We start from the raw sequence: 17,500 nt of genomic DNA on the forward strand, positions 1-17,500 counted from the left end.
CCGCCCGACCCGCTCGGCTCGCCCGGGTAGAAGCTGCGGGGAGGAAGGGACCCTTGCATCTATTTCTATATTATCTATCTATCTACTCTCTCTCTCTCTCTCACACACACACACACACACACACACACACACACACACACACACACACACACACACACACACACACACACACACACACACACACACATATATATATATATATGTATATATATATATATATATATATATATATATATATATATATATATATATTACTGAAATGTTATCGGACACATTGACAGTTATAACAGCTGTTTTTTAATCAGCTGCAGCTAAGGGGATACTTCTAAAAATGTGCGCAAGAGTAAAGCAAGCTTAGATAAAAGTCATTTCCCGCAAAGTGAGTATCTGACGAGCCCGCCCTCGAGACCTAAGCCCAGGGAGGAATCGGGCGTCAGGACGAAGCCTGGGCTCTTTGGCCTCCGGAGAGAGAGATTCCTTCACTGACTTTCTGTAGGACGACGTCGAGGCGTCCGCCCACGCGAAGGCGCCCTCCGCCACGCCGTCGCTCAGCCCGATCCACACGGAGCCCGGCAGGAGGCCTGTGCAGAGAGAGCAACAAGGAATTAGACACGTGATTCCGTTCACTTCTCTCTCCATCCATGTGGTCACTCGGGAGAACAAGCACAGGCTCATCGCAGTCCCTCTCACCTGTCACGAAGTCCTGTTCCGCCTGGCTCCTGACGGAGGCCAGGACGCCCCCTCGGGCCCGGCAGAAGTTCCAGCCGTCGCCGTAGGTCCCGGACTCGTCGCTCACGAGGAAGCACGAGGACTCGAAGGCCGTCCAGCCCTCGGGACACGAAGGAACTGTCGTCGGCGGTTCCGTGGCGGTTGTGGTGGGCGCCGCTGTGGTCGGGGCGGCTGTGGTGGGCTCCGCTGTGGTGGGCGCCGCTGTGGTCGGGGCGATTGTGGTGGGCGCTGCTGTAGTCGGGGCGGCTGTGGTGGGCGCAGCTGTGGTCGGGGCGGTTGTGGTGGGCGCCGCTGTGGTCGGGGCAGCTGTGGTGGGCGCCGCTGTGGTCGGGGCGGCCGTGGTGGGCGTCGCTGTGGTGGGGGCACCCGAAATTCCCGAGGCGGGGGCACCTGAAGTGGGCTCCGCAGGTTTACACGTCGAGTTGGCAGAGCTTAGGTAAGCCTGAAGGAGAACTGGGTCTGGCGGCAGAGAGACGGACACAGTTGACTGAGAAGCCCTCGGCCTCCGAGATGCTGTCTCTCCCTTTCTCTCACTCTCTCCCTCACACACACACATACACAACTAGATACATTTATGCTCTGCATTTTCTTTTGCTTACATTTATCAATCTCCTTTCACCTCCATCTCACAAACTCGTCAACATCTGTCTCTACCTCTATCTATTTATCTATCAATCTATCAGTCAGTCAATCTATCTATATATCTACCTAATTAACTCTATATCTCTATTTATTTCTCTATTTCTTTGTCCATCTATCTATCTATCACTTTATCTACCCCTCTTTCTCTCAGTCTCACAGTTTTTCTCTCCCACCTTACTCTCTCTTTCTCTCCTCCCCCTTCTCTCTCTCTCTCTCCCTCTCCCTCCCCACCTCTCTCTCTCTCTCTCCCTCATATATACATGACTTACTTGTCTGGATGGGGACGAGAGAGCACGAGAGTTTCCCATCCTTCCGGTACTCAACCTTCACCATTTTGCCTTCGGTTTCCAGGCAGTCCACGCGCTTGTACAATTCTCCAATGAACCAGGTCTATCAGAATGGAAAATCTTTTATTGTTTATCGCTTTCTCCTGTGTATACCTTAACCATCCATAACTGCAATACACGTGCATATCTCTGTATACATATATAGATTCGGCCCAGATTCTCAAACGCGTTAAAGCTCCGTATCTCCTTAAGGTGCCTTAACTTACGGCGGAGCGATGTTACATACACATACAAGGGACCCGCCATATTGGTGCGAGTGAAGACGCCTTCGTTAAGGCAGGGGGAGAGCAGCCTTAAGCGCTTACGGCGGGTGGGAAGTCAACTCTTCGCTCATATACAAGGGAAATTCAGCAGGACGGTTAGAGCTTCCAGCCCGCCTTAACTTAAAGCTCTTTTGAGAATCCGGCCCTAAGTATATATGTCGATTCATGTATCTCTCGTGTATGCCTCGTCTGCATTCCAGAATCTTCATGCTAAAAGACCCGGATCCTCAAGGCTTCGCTCACTCACCCTCTTGGCGCTGACCGAGCAGTTGACCCGCGAGCAGGACACCCACGGCTGCTCGTCGGCCTCGCTCGGGCACCCCACCTGCAGGCCGATGTCGCACTCCTGACGCAGCTTCACCGAGTGCGCGGCCTGTGGAGAGGCAATCGATGTTATGGAGAAAGACAGAGTGAGAGAGGGGGGAGAGAGGGAGGAGAGAGGGAAAGAGAGAAGAGAGAGGGAAAGAAAGAGAGAGAGAAAGAGACTTTGACAAGAAAGAGCGAGAGAGAGAGAGAGAGAGGAGGGAGGAAGGGAGGGAGGGAGGGAGGGAGGGAGGGAGAGAGAAAGAGAGAGAGAGAGAGAGAGAGAGAGAGAGAGAGAGAGCCAGAGAGAGAGAGAGAGAGCGAGAGAGAGATAGAGAGAGAAAGAGAGAGAGCAAGAGAGAGAGAGAGAGAGAGAGAGAGAGAGAGAGAGAGAGAGAGAGAGAGAGAGAGAGAACCATAGGGGAAAGAAATGGAATCACAAAAGCAGAGAAAAAAACGGACTGAGATTCTCCCACTGACTGAAATCATGAGGAGGAGAGCGGCGACTTGACTGTGCGGACCCATCGTTAATGAGACGTCGAGGGGCACTGACAGCGTTCGAGTCGCGATGCAGCCTATATGAAGCCTCTGGCCCGCCCTGTGACGTCACAAGTTGGTCTGATGTCGCTGTGGTCATAGAAAATATTGAATAGCATTTTCAAGTTAAATCCCACCATTTCAAAAGGAAATGTAAACATGGATGATGAAGTTGCCAGCGCTTTTAAAAATTGTAGCCATATAATACACCTATTTCCTGGCCATGAGTTATCTTATGAGTTATATAATAACTATAATGAAACTTATTGCTTAAAAGTGTTTTATGGAATCGAAGACAAACCAGATGTGCTTGTTGCTGTAAGCTGCAGTCTAAGAAACTGCATTTGCTTTCAAATGTTTAAGATTAATGATTAACATTCTCTTTATCAGAAACCGGTGTTCAACCGACTCCGACACCTAATGAAAATCAGAGAGCTGAAAAGCTAAAGGCTGACAGTATCAAGAAATCAGCTGTTTACAACAATCAACAGGCTGTTTACACCAAGCAATCAGCTGTTTGCAGTAAGTAATGTTGTTTTCAAAAGTGTAAGGTTTAGATATCTTAAAAATCAAAGCTTCATCTCATTTATTATACTTTGTGGCTGGTTGTTGGTAAAACGCTCTTTCACCGCTGGCTTGCTCAGACCAGGACGAAACGCGATCGGCGAAGGAATTCTACTTTCCTTTATTGGGTCCAATATTTTACATCATATTATATATATATATATATATATATATATATATATATATATATATATATATATATATATATATATATATATATATACATACATACATATACACACATATATGTATGTACACACCCACACCCACATGTATATGTGTGTGTATATATGTATGTACACACATACACACACACATATATGTGTGTGTGTATATATATTAGACTGGGAGATATGGCTCCAGCCTTGGCGTTGAGAGCATCTGTCCTTGAAATCCGCAGGCGAGACTCGTTCCCTTTTGGCTGAACCCAATATTTCAAATTTCATGTTCTTGGTGTTCCTGACATGAACTATTCGAAGGTGTTTTGTTTCCTCTATTTGGCTCGTTGGTATTTTTATTTTTGTTTTATTTTATTTTTGTGTGTTTTTTGTTTTTTGTTTGTTTTATTTTTGTTGTTTTTTGTTTAATTTTTGTTTTTTGTTTATTTTTTACGTTTCAAAAACCTATTACGATAGACCGTAATATTAGAGGATTCCATTCAACGAAACTAAATGTTCCTTAAAGTTATATTGCAGTACTCTTTCCTCTTTCTCTCTTTTTCTCTCATGTTCTGTGCGTCAGTGTCAATTAGCTTATTACATGAAAGACATTAATAAAACAGTTTATTGTATATTTGTCAATATTTTTAAATACTTCAGGACAGTATGTTATTCATATGCATCCAAATATTTATTGCAATGATTATTTCCGAACATTGGAGAAATTTAATATATTGCAGTCATTATTTCTCTACATAATGGTATCTCTTTGATTTATTAAGATATCATTAAATAGGTAAATTCTGCCAAAGTACTTATGCTGAAAATATGTCTAAGATTTTCATCTTGAATCAGCATTTTATCTGCTTAATTTTTGTAAAACAATTTTGTAAATAACCCCAATACCAGACGTAGTACGAAATCAAACCTCGTGGATCCAGCCAGTTGCAGGGCGCTTAAGGGGGTCCACCAAACTGCCCGGCTGAATGACATCTTATTAAAGGCAAAGTTGCAAGATGATCGGACCAAATCAACGGTTAGATTAGTTTTAGTGCCAGGTGGATCAGCCCAAAGCAATTAAACTCGCATGCTGAATTAACTAACTATTCGTGCACGACAAAATCCAATTTCGAGTTCGTGTTCTTGTCCCGAAGTTTAGGAAAGTTGGAGGCGGGCGTCGGGGGCCGGCGAGGGCGGGCCGCACGAGGCGATACTCGGGTTCAAGTACTCTGCGAGGAGAAGCTCGTCTGTGGGGGGAGAGGGTGCCGTGTTAGGAGGAGCTCGGTAGGACTCATGTAGAAAAGGTATGAGTGAAAAGGATTCATTTCCAGAGCGATGAATGCATGCGACGCGTGGCGATATTGCGTCATCAGAACTGCGTAAGAGATTTCCTGCATCGTAGAGTTATTTATTATTTCTCGATCTGTCTCTGGTTTCCCGTTGCTCCCTAGGGAGCTTTCTGTTTCTTTCTACTTTTTTCCCCTTTTATCCCTCTTCCTCTGTCCTAGTCTCTCTCTCTCTCTCTCTCTCTCTCTCTCTCTCTCTCTCTCTCTCTCTCTCTCTCTCTCTCTCTCTCTCTCTCTCTCTCTCTCATTTATATGACTTACTTGTCTGGATGGGGACGAGAGAGCACGAGAGTTTCCCATCCTTCCGGTACTCAACCTTCACCATTTTGCCTTCTGCTTCCAAGCAGTCCACGCGCTTGTACAATTCTCCAATGAACCAGGTCTGTAGCAAGAAATGAAAGAATATACATAATTGTGTACCAATAAATTTGTATGGTTGACTATCAATTTATTGCCTTTATCCATTAGTTTCATTTCGCTCTCAACAGTTCTTACGGCATTACTCCATACATACGTTCTTCCTGGTGACTGAGCAGTTGACCCGCGAGCAGGACACCCACGGCTGCTCGTCGGCCTCGCTCGGGCACCCCACCTGCAGGTCGATGTCGCACTCCTGACGCAGCTTCACCGAGTGCCCGAGCTGCCCGTGGAAAGGAAAGCTTCCGGTCACAACCCCGGATAAGATTTCCACAAAAATAAACATACAGAATGCGTGAAGACCCCAAGAAGTATACAAATAGCAGATAAAGCTGTGAATAAATGGAATAGATAAAAAAGAATATAACCGAATCGTCTTAGAAACGTAACCTAACTTATCAACCCCCTCCCCCTCAAAAAGAAGAAGAAGAAAAAAAAAAAATGTCGAGACTACAGACCGAAGCCAAAACGAGTAAAATGGTGACGCGATGCAGCAACCCTTCCATCTTCCCTGACGCTATGCTACAGACTGCTGTGCCCGCGAGCCGCCAATCGCCTTATATACCTTTCCACCCTTCCAGCCCTATATGATTCACCTGTCTGTGACGTCACACATCTATTTATATATTTAATATAGCTTAAAAAACTACAAACTTGAATGGTGAAAGGAACGGAAGTATCTTTAGCATTACATGATGCGATTATTTACTGCCTTCCAGCAAATCCACAAAGTCAGAAGCACACCTGAAATGATAAGCAATCATAGTCAAAATACATAATTATATTCCGTCGCACCAAATAATTGTACTAAGTCGAGGCTGCGCAAATAAAGCAAACTGAGAATGCTCATTAGTGTAGGTTCGACCAATAGGCGTCGTGCGTATATGCGAGAAATACTAAGCAAAGGGAAATATTGACAGAAAGGAGATCATGAACATTCGAACCAAAAATATCAAAACACATACACGAACATGTATATGTATATCTATCTGTGTGTGGGGGGGGGGGGATGTCATATAAACAAAATCATGTACGAAATATTGAAATAGATATTCTACTAAATTACTGCACTGTTAAATTTGATGTGTGTAGCATAACCTAATGGTCATAAGGATTTTAATAATAAATAGGTGGCATATTACAATGTAAATCTTAGCAATAAACATAAACTTAATTAACTTACAAGGTTAACTCTACACCCTCCCTTTTCCTACTTATTATAAATCAATACTCATTACTATAAACATAATAAAAACAAACGTGAGACAGCTTCTAGACACTCACCACCTCTCTACCAGTATCTTTCCATTATTAATGTCTACTTAAAGTAATCGATCCAGGGTTCATACATATTTCATATCAAAATTCCATTATTTTTCCATGACTTTGGCAATATTCACAGTGTTCCTTGAATATTTGATATTTATTCACAACACATATATGCGGTTACAACGTGCAATGACTGTAATTCAAAACTGATGTTGCTGAGGATAAAAGATTTAGGGAATAAGTTGAGTGAGCTATTGACACCAGGGACTAATTGCTGTAATGAATCAGCGTGTATCAAATTAGGCTATGTAATTTTTCAACCTTTCATTCGGTTTCCTAATCTTCCGAAGTTTATTCTGATTTCTCCCTGAAAATTTTCTCAATATGAATAAAAACAATAAATCTAGGCCAGACTTACTTATAAAAGAAAAACAAATACGAAATTTCTATGATTTTCCAGACTTGAAAACAAAATTCCATGATATTCAATTTCCACGATTTTCCAAAGACAAAGAGAGAGAGAGAGAGAGAGAGAGAGAGAGAGAGAGAGAGAGAGAGAGAGAGAGAGAGAGAGAGAGAGAGAGAGGGAGAGGGAGGGAGGTTACCTTAAAAACGGATCACAGTGTGCAAGAATTCAAAACGTCACGTTAACTTTGAAAAAACAAAAATCCTTTGGTGTCCCTCAAGGATCTGTGCTAGGACCATTTTTTTGATATGTAAATGACTTTTTTTCAAAATGCTTAACGATGCTTGTGGTTCAGTATGTAGACGATACCCAGTTACTCCAGAGTGGAACAACTGACGATATCTCTGATCTAATCGAAAGAGCAGGAAATATTTTACTGACTGTTTTTGGAAAAAAAAGAATTATAAATCTCACTTATCCATTGACCGAACTTGTTAAAAACAACAACAAAACATATACTCTATAGCAATACCTATATTAGAGATGATTCGATTTTGAAATTTCAAGTACTTTGACTCCCAATTTGTCCGATAAGGCTTTGTTTTCTGTGGTAATAATTAGGTATGTATCCAGCTCATTTTTTTTACAATCAGTAAACGGATAGTCGAGGCAGTTATTGGTGTTAAGAAACATCGTACCTTTTCTATGACAAGAATGAGACATTTTCAAATAATCCTATGGACGATTTATTTATTTATTTATTTATTTATTTTTTACTAAGGTCCTTGCAAATAAATGTAATATCCTGATCACATGTATAGCATAACGAAAAATGTCTGATAGAAAATTTTATTGCAATTTTAATGCATAACACAGCGATGCAGGAGGGGCCGCTGGCAGCAGGAACCCCAGATCCTCAACTATTATCTTGTCTTTCTCTCTCTTCGCTTCTCTTGTCTTTTCTCTCCCTTTCTCTTCTCTTGCCTTGACTTTTCTTTCTGCCTTTCTCTCTCTCTCCCTCTTCTCTTCTCTTACTCTTTTTTCTCCTCTCTTTCCTTCTGTCTGTCTCTCTCTTCTCTGCTCTTCTCTCTTTTTCTCTTTCTCTCTCTCTGTCTGTCTGTCTGTCTGTATGTCTCTCTCTGTCTCTGTTTGTTTGTCTGTCTGTCTGTCTCTCTCTGTCTCTCTCTCTCTCTCTTTCTCCGTCTCTCTCTCTTTCTCTCTCTCTCTCTCTCTCTCTCTCTCTCTCTCTCTCTCTCTCTCTCTCTCTCTCTCTCTCTCTCTCTCTCTCTCTCTCTCTCTCCCGCAGGAGGCTGTTCTCACCGCCGTGATCCCGTCCCGAGCCATGGCGGCCGACAGACATCTCGCAGCCAGCTCGAAGTCAGTCAAAACATTTTATTCCATTAATTACAGTGGTTATTTTCTACATAAATACATTTATATTTACAACTGATTATTGAATAGGTGTTCTTTTAATTTCGTTTTCAAATTACAGAGGCTGTTAATGACTCATATTATCTGGTAACATGTTCCATAACTTGGGTCCACGTATTTCCATTTGTCGTGCCCCTGTATCGGTACTCGATCTCTTAACATAAAGGGAATTTACTTGACGTGTCTGGACACCTGATGTGTTCCCTACAGTTTGCAAGGGCATTAACCATTGCGGATAATTCCCATGAATGAGCTTGTAAATGGTCTCCCAGAACAATGTGAACAATAACATGAGAAATTATTCCATAGCAATACCTGTCCATATGTGTTCCGCTTCAAGGTGCCTCAAATTCCAGCAACACAAGAGCTCGGACATGTCAGTGTCTTGAGATGACTTTAGCATGTTAACTTGTATTGGTTTCCTGGTTATTTTTGAGTGATGGTTTCCAGGTAAACATGTGTTGGTTTCCCCGGTTTCTAACATGTGACGATTTCTCTGTTTCTAACATGTGTTGCTTTTCCGGTTTCTAACATGTGATGGTTTCGCGGTTTCTAACACGTGTTGCTTTTCCCGATTTCTAACGTTGCTTTTCCGGTTTCTAACATGTGATGGTTTCACCGGTTTCTAACACGTGTTGCTTTTCCCGATTTCTAACGTGTTGCTTTTTCGGTTTCTAACATGTGATGGTTTCACCGGTTTCTAACACGTGTTGATTTCTCGGTTTCTAATAGCATTTCTAACGTGTCTTGTTTTCCAGGTTTCTAACATGTGATGGTTTCCCGATTTCTAACGTGTGTTGCTTTCCCGGTTTCTAACATATGATAGTTCCCAGTTCCTAAAATGTGATGGTTTCCACTCCTTAATGCAATTTGCTCAATGACGTAAATATCTGCAATCGAAAGGGAAAATGAGGTTCAGGCAAAGTTTCCGTTTCCCTTCTCTGTCCTTCTGAATCTAACTGATTTCAGCAGAGAATCAGTATTCATCTGCATATTTGTACAAGCACTGAATCCTGTTCAATATTGGTTCTGCTTTGATATAGTTTCTATGTTTTGTTCGTTATTCCTTTATCGTATTATTCATGCTGTTTAGTATGGCTTTAATATATTGTTTGTTTATTGTTGCTTTGGCATATCATAGATGTTGCTTAGCATTGGTATGATATACATGTCTTTAAGAGTTGTAACAATTAGCATAGACCTGTGACTGAATTTCTCTCGAAGTGACCATCTTGGACTCCTCAATGATTCCCACCTGTAGGTCTTCGTCATCATCAGGAACTTTTGCATTTATCCTGTTTCGTCGCCCATTTCGGACCCACTCCTGGCTTTTTTCAGGTCAAACAGGTAGGGCGAAGCGGAATTACTATAAATCATTCACGGGTCTCCTATATTCTCTTGCAGTTTCAACCACTCGCTTGTGAAATTCGCTTTCTGTTTGTAATGGGGAGTATCTTTTTTTATTATTATTGTTATTATTATCATTATTTTACGCGGGTCCTCATTGCTTTTGGGAAAGATGAACGTTTAACTGTCCTCTTAATTTTAGCTCAATTCGAGTTACGTAGGTTATGGTGCCATTTGTCAAAATTACCAGATACTTTCCTTCGTTTTTTATGTATTCCAGGTATTGGTATATCTTATATGTACAAGAACACCAATGGCCGAAAGACTAAGAGGGAGAGACAAAGAGAGAAACACAGATATAGAGAGTATGAATGTGAATGGAGTGAGAGGGGGGGAGGTAGAGTTGGAGAGAGAGGAAAAAAGATTTGGATATATAAAAAGAGAGAACATAACAAATTCACCAAATCTCTTAATCAGTGTTGTTTTAACACAGGACGTGAGCGTTGCTGCCTTTATTTGTCAGAACCTTGATATTAACGGACCAAGAGTCTCATTTGCTGTTTTTAAATGACACTTCACTGCATAGATTATCTGGAAATTGCTATGGCATGATATTAAAGAGGAAAAGGAAAACAATACATAGACCAGGATTCATTTATTTTGGTTTTATCAAGGCACATATTACCAGTATCCCCATTTCCATTTAAGCCATCTTTTGTAGAGTACAAACCCCCAATGCGTTCGGACTTCGGCTTATAATGTCATTGCTCCTCATAAATGCTGACTGACTGGTGAATGCACAACCAGGCATAAAGTCCGTAACAGAAAAACAGTCTACAATCTCATTTCACACAGCACATGGAAGCATCTACAACACTTGTACCATAATGACCGCACACGCAACCCAGCGGAAGACATGCAAATGATGGCTGTAGGACTGGGTATCTTCCCAGAAGATGAGAGCAGCCAGATTATGGAACAAATTGTATTACCATCTGTAAGATTATTATGTATGTGTTTTTTCCAGGATATTATAATGGTAATGGGAAAGGTTCTCTTCATTATCCTAAATAAAAGAAGGGGATTTTGGTTTTATTTCCGGTAAATATAGCGTCAAGTAAATTAAGGAAATAGTAATGTATCTAGCAATATCCGATATCTCACAGCGCTCTCATTGGCTAAACGCTCCGCCACCTTTTCGGCCCTGTGAATCTGTGCGATACTTTATGGTTAGTGTTTTTTCGGTGTATTTTCTTTAAAAATGTTCAGTAATAGCAATGGCAAAGAGTTATCTAAAACGAAACCAAGAAAAAGAGTTTGCAATTAATAAAGCGGAGAGACAGGGCTCTTTTCATCAAGCCGGAGTGGGCCTTCCTGTTATCATGTACCCTGGGTTTTGTATATTAGGAAAAAGCAGTTTAATACAAAGGGAAATAACTAACCGAATATCTCTATCAGAGTAACCATTGTAATAGTTAAAATCATGACTTAGGAATCCTTTTTGATCCCTCAGATCCTTTCATTCTTGGATTTATTATTTTTTTTTAGAGGTGATACTAATCGTCTAAATATTCATCTAACAGTTATATTTGTCAGGATGTAAATCATCTGACTGTAAAGCTAAAAATTATTTGTTAAAACCAACTTTACAACTTAACCATTAGGTATTTGAGAAATGAAAAAAAAAAATCAAAACGAGTTTTGATGCGAAGAAATGATTCAGTTGCGTGTAAAGGATGATTAAATATACTGCGGCCAATTCATGGAAAAAACGAAGGAAACAAACGAGAAAAACATGAATAAAAACGACACCGTGAAGAGACAAACAAACGCCGTTCATCCGTGTCTTCCGTTCGTATTTACTCGATGGAGAAAGAAATGTAAGTCTTTAATTTCGGTCACATGCTAGGGAGGAAGATAACCGAGAGGTGAGACAACGGGAAGAGAGACGGACAGCAACAGAAAGATATAGAGATCAATATACGTAAATATTTAAGAAGGGCAGGCAGATAAACATGGTAGAGAGACAAGAACAGAGAAAGAGGCAATGAGAGAAAAGAATAGACAATGGAAAGAGAGAGATGGGATAAAACAACTGGAACAGGAATTTAGTTAGTACTGGCATGCCCTTTTGTTTTTATATTTACGTTCGGTTAATTAAAATTATTTGAAAATAGAGAAAACAGCATGGATTAAATTTGTACTTACCCTTTCTCTCTCTCTCTCTATCTATCTATCTATCTCTCCCCTATTCATGTATAGTAATATGTTTGCAGAAAACCAAACAGGATAGGAAAACAATTTTCAAAGATTTTTTGAAACCATATGCAATTGATCCAGGAGACCGATTTGGTTCAAGAGAAACAATAACATTTCAAAAGATTCTGCCTCACACCTCATGGCCTAAGAAAAGACATTCATTCAGTGGACTTGCGACACAGAAATCTGAAAAAAGGAAATAAAAATAAGTTCGAGTTTGAAAGACCAAAACATTTAACTGAGAAATATAATGCCTCCCCTTTCTCATGTATACATACTCTAGAAAGTATTCTGTGATATAGCATAAACAAACCACAAGAAAAAGACTCAATATAACACAAATAATCATCAGATTCAGTAGTGCTATTGCCCGACGTCTCACCTCCTCTTTACCATGCAGTACTCGTCGTTCCACTGGTATTCCAAGTCCTGGCGCATTTCCACGCAGTCCTCGGAAGCGTGGTCGCCCGAGCCGCTGGGCTCCCCCGGCCCGAAGCTTGGGGAGGGGGAGGAGAGGGTGCCAGTTATGCCAAAATCTTTATCAGTACTTATGCAGACCTTGAGTTCGTTGGTATTTTGTTTGTTTGTTTGTCGTACCAGCTGGTCCCCTGATAAAGCGCACCCCGTCCCATGTTCTAGTCCCATGACACGGAAAGCCTATCCCGCAGGACGCTCTCTGTCACGATTATATATGGATATGGGTGTTTTTTCATTAACACATTGTTTTATTTCCCTAAGAAGACCGGAGTAAGATAAGCAACCAACTCAATTGGGTATTAGATATTAGTTTGACAGGAAGACCGAACTATGTATGCTAATGTGGATATTCCTGTTGTAGATGCTTACTAACATCAGCCATCTTCATCCTTTTCAGCGTCCTGCTCTTGTGGCCTGTATTCCAGAATTCCTTATTGTCCGAAATATTGTCAGTGAGGGAATAGGCTCCTTCCACCAATGGGGAAATGTTTCCGGTCGTTCGCCAATTGAGTTCCGTGCAACAAGAAATTAGAAAAAAAAATACTATGACTCCTATTCATACTTTGATGCTAAATGTATTAGAGAAAACATGTATAACTATACAGTAGAGCTTTATTTTAGTAATAAGTTTTTACTTTGATTATATCATCGTCCTTTCACCTGGAGAGGATCTGCCCGGCGGACAGCTGCGGAGGGACGAAATCCCCGCACATCTCGGTGTCCCTCGAGACAAAGAGTCGTGTGACCGCGGCTTTTTGCTGATGACCAGTGAGGTGTTTATACGAGTTGCCTTAAGGTGCTGTCACACTAGCACTTTTTCCGTCAATTTTTTGACAATTTTATTTAACACATACACATTCACGAATATAGCTCTTGGTTTGACTATATTTGACTGAAAAAGTTGACGGAAAGGTTTTCAGACGGAAACTATCATTATCGTTTAACTGGAAAATTCGCTCAAAATTGGACAAAATTTCAGAACATTGTCAAAAAAATACGGTAAAAGTGCTAGTGTGACAGCACCTTAAGATATATGTACTTGTCTACAATTACCTCTAGCGCTTCGCCTTGTAAATGTATTTGTTCGAATTGAACTCTTGCTGTTGCACATGACAGTCTTTTTCTTGTTCATCTTAAGTCCGACTTTTAGACTTTCTCTATTCAGATCGTTTATTAAATGCTGCATTTCATTTGCTGATCTACTGAAGAGAACAACATCGTCTGCAAATCTTAGATTGTTTAGGTATTTGTCTTCTATTTTGATACCCTTTCCTTCCCATTCTAGTTCCTTGAATATTTCTTCGAAGCAGGCTGTAAACAGTTTCGGTGAGATGTGTCGCCCTGTCTAACGCCTTTTTTAATTGGTATTTTATCGGTTTCCATGTGGAGCTTGATGGTTGCTGTCCCATCTTTGTTTATATCTTCCAATATTTTACAATATACCTCCTCTACTCCCTGTTGTCGAACAGCACCCAATACTGCTGGTATTTGCACAGAGTCAAATGCCTTTTCATAATCGATGAATGCCATACACAGGTTTCCTATATTCGTTTATTTTTCCGCTAATTTAGTTGAGCGTGTGGATGTTGTCTGTTGTTGAGAATCCACCGCGGAAGCCTGCCTGTTCTCTAGGCTGGTTAGAATCCAGACTGCCAGAGATACGAGCTGTGATGACTTTTGTGAACAGTTTGTAAGTAACTGAAAGGAGGCTTATGGGTCGGTGGCTTTTTAGATCTTATCTCCTTTTTATATATCAAAATATATGCACACACACGCACACACACACACACACATATGTATATATATATATATATATATATATATATATATATATATATATATATATATATACACACACACTCATTCCCTCACACACACATACATGTATGTGTGTGTGTATGACAATAGCATCCCTTTTGCTCGCAATATCCTCTGCGGTTGTGCCAAGGAATTTCAGAAGCGAGTTCTTCCTTGCCAGCTCAGATTTCAGATCACAAATTATTTGGACTAGATCCGTAGGCTCTCGCAGGAGAAGCTCTCGTTCCTCATCAATGACAGGGACTCGTGCGTCTCAGTTGCCTCGTTATCAGCATTCACGTGAGACTTCGCCCGGGATACCAATGGCTTGGGGTAACCTTTGCACTTCTGTCTTCGCCGAGGCACTGGGGAAGGCAGATATTCGGGCAGTCTGAGTGAGAACAGTTTACTTTGCCCTCGTTGGCAGATGACTTGCCACAAACAGCACACGACTCGCTTGGTTCGTAGCCAGGCAGGCCCTCGGGTCGCGCAATCCGATTAAATATGAGAACGTTAAAAGTATTTAAAAGATATTATTAATGAGTAAATATGGCTTTATTGTGACTAAAAGACATGTATGATCAATGGTTTTAAAACGCCAGTTGAACCACACAAAAGAACATTCACACTATTACGAAAAGACATTATAATACCTTAGTATCCGCACACTTCACCCGTCAGTATGAATAAAGCTTATGGGTATAGAATATGACAAATTATAAATAATGAGTAAATTAAAGCACCCGTAATCATAAAATCAAACGTCTAAAAATGCCCTGCCTCAGGCCCGTACGCGCCTAAGACCGCGGGTTTTGACCGCCCGTTGGAGACGGATCCCTCCTACGATGCAAGAGTAAGAGTCTTCGTTGAACTAAGCATCAATGAGATAGCCAACAACTCTGAATGGCCGAGCTATAGGAGAGAAGTGGGGATGCCATTAAAGCCAACCGATCGTTGAGTGCTCCGGTAGTTTGAGAGAGGCGAGGGGGCAAGGTTGCCCAAGATCTATATAAATATTTATATAGACCTTGAGGTAGCCAAGGTTTGAATGCGAGCAACGGTCATCGTTGAAACAACAACAACAACAAATTACAGGTAAAAGCACTGATATTTCTCATAAACCAGACTTGCAAGAGGATGACTAGATATTCATCAGTGAATATGCCAAAATCATTAAAAAACATGAAATATTAGGGTAAATACGGAGTAAATGAACTAACTGTCGTTCTCAGTACTCTATCTATCTATCTTCTCTCCCCTTTCTCTCTCTCACTCGTTCTTCTTCCCCTCTCTCTCCATTCTTTTTCTCTCGTCCTCCCCCCCTCTCTCCTTTTCTCTCTCTTGCTCTTCTCCCCGTCTCTCGTTTTTATCTCTTCTTCCCTTCTCTCTCTTTTTCCCAACCCCCTCTTTCGTCTTTCCCTCTCTCTTTTTCCCTACCCCCTCTTTCTTCTTTCCCTCTCTCTTACTAACTTACTCGCCCCCCCTCTCTCTTTTACTAACTCACTCGCTCACTCGCCTCTGTTTCTCTCTTTCCATCCACCCCCTCTTTCTCTTCTCTCTCTCTCTCTTTCTCTTTTTTCTCTCCCTCTCTCTCTCTCAAGTTACTTACTTCAAGAAGGTCAGGTCTTCCTTGTCCGCCCATTTGAAGACGGTATTTATGAACGCGTCCGTGAGGCCGATCCACGCCTTGTCTACACCGCATACTGTCAGCATTCCTGCGGGGAGAAACAGCTCAGTCTGACCTTTATTGGGTGACGAAGTGGGAGGGAGAGGGGGAAAAGAGCGGAAGAAAGAGGGAGAAGTGAGGGTGACGGAGCCAAGAGTGATGAGGGAAGAAAGAAGGAGAGCGCCAGTGAGAAAAAGAAGAGAGAGTGAAAGAGCGGAAGAGGGAGAAGGGAGGTCAGGAGAGCTAAGAGTGATGAGGGAAGAAAGAAGGAGAGAACCAGTGAAAAAAGAAGAGCGTGAAAGAGCGGAAGAAAGAGGGAGAAGGGAGGGTGGCGGAGCTAAGCGTGATGAGGGAAGAAAGAAGGAGGGAGCCAGTGAGAAAAAGAAGAGAGAGTGAAAGAGCGGAAGAAAGAAGGAGAAGGTAGGATGTGGGAACTAGGGGCGATGGGGGAAGAAAGAGAGAGACAGTGAGAAAAGGAAGGGTAAAGCGAGAGGAAGAGAGAGGCAGAGGTTGAAAAAAGAAAAGAAAATGAAGACAAGGCAAAAAGTGAACCAAATGGAAGCGAGAGAGAAAATCGAAGAGAGCAAATGAGAGCCAGAGAGTATGTGAGTGATCCGAAATACCCAAAGGACATCATCCTCACCATGTAAGAAATCGTTCTCGCGCTGGGACTGGATGGAGGCCAGTTTGCCGCCGAGTCTGTGGCACTCGGTGAAGGCGTCGAACCAGGAGGCGTTTCCCGAGCTCAGCAGGAACGAGGATTCGCCGAAGGAGATCCAGGTCTCGGAGCAGCTCTCGGTGGAGGCCTGCGGGGGAGGGGAGGGGGGGGGGCTCACTAGCAATCCGTGTAGATGGAAAGTCTTCCTCGAAAGTTCAACCACACGCACAGAGGAGAGAGAGACAGTGAAAACATGAAATTGAGAGGCACGAAGACAGCTACGGAGAGGGAGTAAGCGACAGATTTTGTTTTGAGTCGATCTTATTTGCAGAAAAATGACAAAGTTGAGGAACTGTCTAATGCAACTATTCTGGACAAATGTTAAGGCATAAATCTCGGTGTGAATTTTGAGCAGTCAACTTGTCATTCAAAATCTCATATTATTATTATTATTATTGTCATGACTACTACCCTTTATCATATTCCTATTGTAACTGCTTGCATTCTGCCCGTCCGTCCATACGACCATCTTTACTTCCATGTTAAGTGGGCGTTATGTGCCTATGATCTATTCCATGTGACTGCCAACTTTAAGTCAACTCATTTTGGTGGAAAATGGGATGATAATTGACAATGTGAATATCAAAGAATTATAAACACACGCATGCGCATATTACGAATTTATGAGGATATTCTAATTTTCATGATTATCATTAGCATCATTGTAGATATTATCATTATCATAATTATTGTCATTATCATTCCTTTTCTAGATACTGCTAATATCATTACTCTTTTTCTTATTATCAATATTATTATCATTATCAGAAATAGTATAAATAGCAGTACTGATATTGCCGTTCTTGTATTAGTAATAATTGTTA

The 17,500-nt window shown here is 41.6% G+C and overlaps 3 protein-coding genes across 3 annotated transcripts in view; all 3 read right to left on the reverse strand.

Moving 5' to 3' along the window:
* LOC113805219 (mucin-1) overlaps positions 1-2,831 on the reverse strand; it is a 20,097-nt gene extending 17,266 nt beyond the window's left edge. Inside the window, exons 1-6 of the mRNA XM_070116836.1 lie at positions 2,765-2,831; positions 2,229-2,354; positions 1,641-1,761; positions 691-1,188; positions 488-581; positions 1-33 (exon numbers count right to left, since the gene is read on the reverse strand). The exon at positions 1-33 is cut by the window's left edge and continues 81 nt beyond it. Of these exons, the coding sequence (XP_069972937.1) occupies positions 1-33; positions 488-581; positions 691-1,188; positions 1,641-1,761; positions 2,229-2,354; positions 2,765-2,809 (917 nt within the window). The 5' untranslated portion in view covers positions 2,810-2,831. The remainder of the gene's footprint in view (positions 34-487; positions 582-690; positions 1,189-1,640; positions 1,762-2,228; positions 2,355-2,764) is intronic.
* Positions 2,832-4,334: 1,503 nt separating this feature from the next.
* Positions 4,335-5,839, reverse strand: LOC113805213 (uncharacterized). The gene is made up of 4 exons (XM_027356178.2): positions 5,765-5,839; positions 5,404-5,529; positions 5,151-5,271; positions 4,335-4,790 (listed from the first exon to the last, which is right to left on the reverse strand). The coding sequence occupies exons 1-4, from the start codon at positions 5,810-5,812 to the stop codon at positions 4,699-4,701; spliced, it is 387 nt and encodes a 128-aa protein (XP_027211979.2). The 5' UTR covers positions 5,813-5,839; the 3' UTR covers positions 4,335-4,698.
* Positions 5,840-10,399: 4,560 nt separating this feature from the next.
* Positions 10,400-17,500, reverse strand: part of LOC138859988 (low affinity immunoglobulin epsilon Fc receptor-like) — a 9,713-nt gene continuing 2,612 nt past the window's right edge. The window contains exons 2-5 of the mRNA XM_070116639.1: positions 16,602-16,764; positions 15,902-16,007; positions 12,401-12,514; positions 10,400-12,204 (exon numbers count right to left, since the gene is read on the reverse strand). Coding sequence (XP_069972740.1) covers positions 12,177-12,204; positions 12,401-12,514; positions 15,902-16,007; positions 16,602-16,764 — 411 coding nt within the window. The 3' untranslated portion in view covers positions 10,400-12,176. The remainder of the gene's footprint in view (positions 12,205-12,400; positions 12,515-15,901; positions 16,008-16,601; positions 16,765-17,500) is intronic.

The sequence above is a fragment of the Penaeus vannamei genome, chromosome 39 (genome assembly GCF_042767895.1).
Source record: "Penaeus vannamei isolate JL-2024 chromosome 39, ASM4276789v1, whole genome shotgun sequence".
Classification (NCBI taxonomy): Eukaryota; Metazoa; Arthropoda; class Malacostraca; order Decapoda; family Penaeidae; genus Penaeus; species Penaeus vannamei.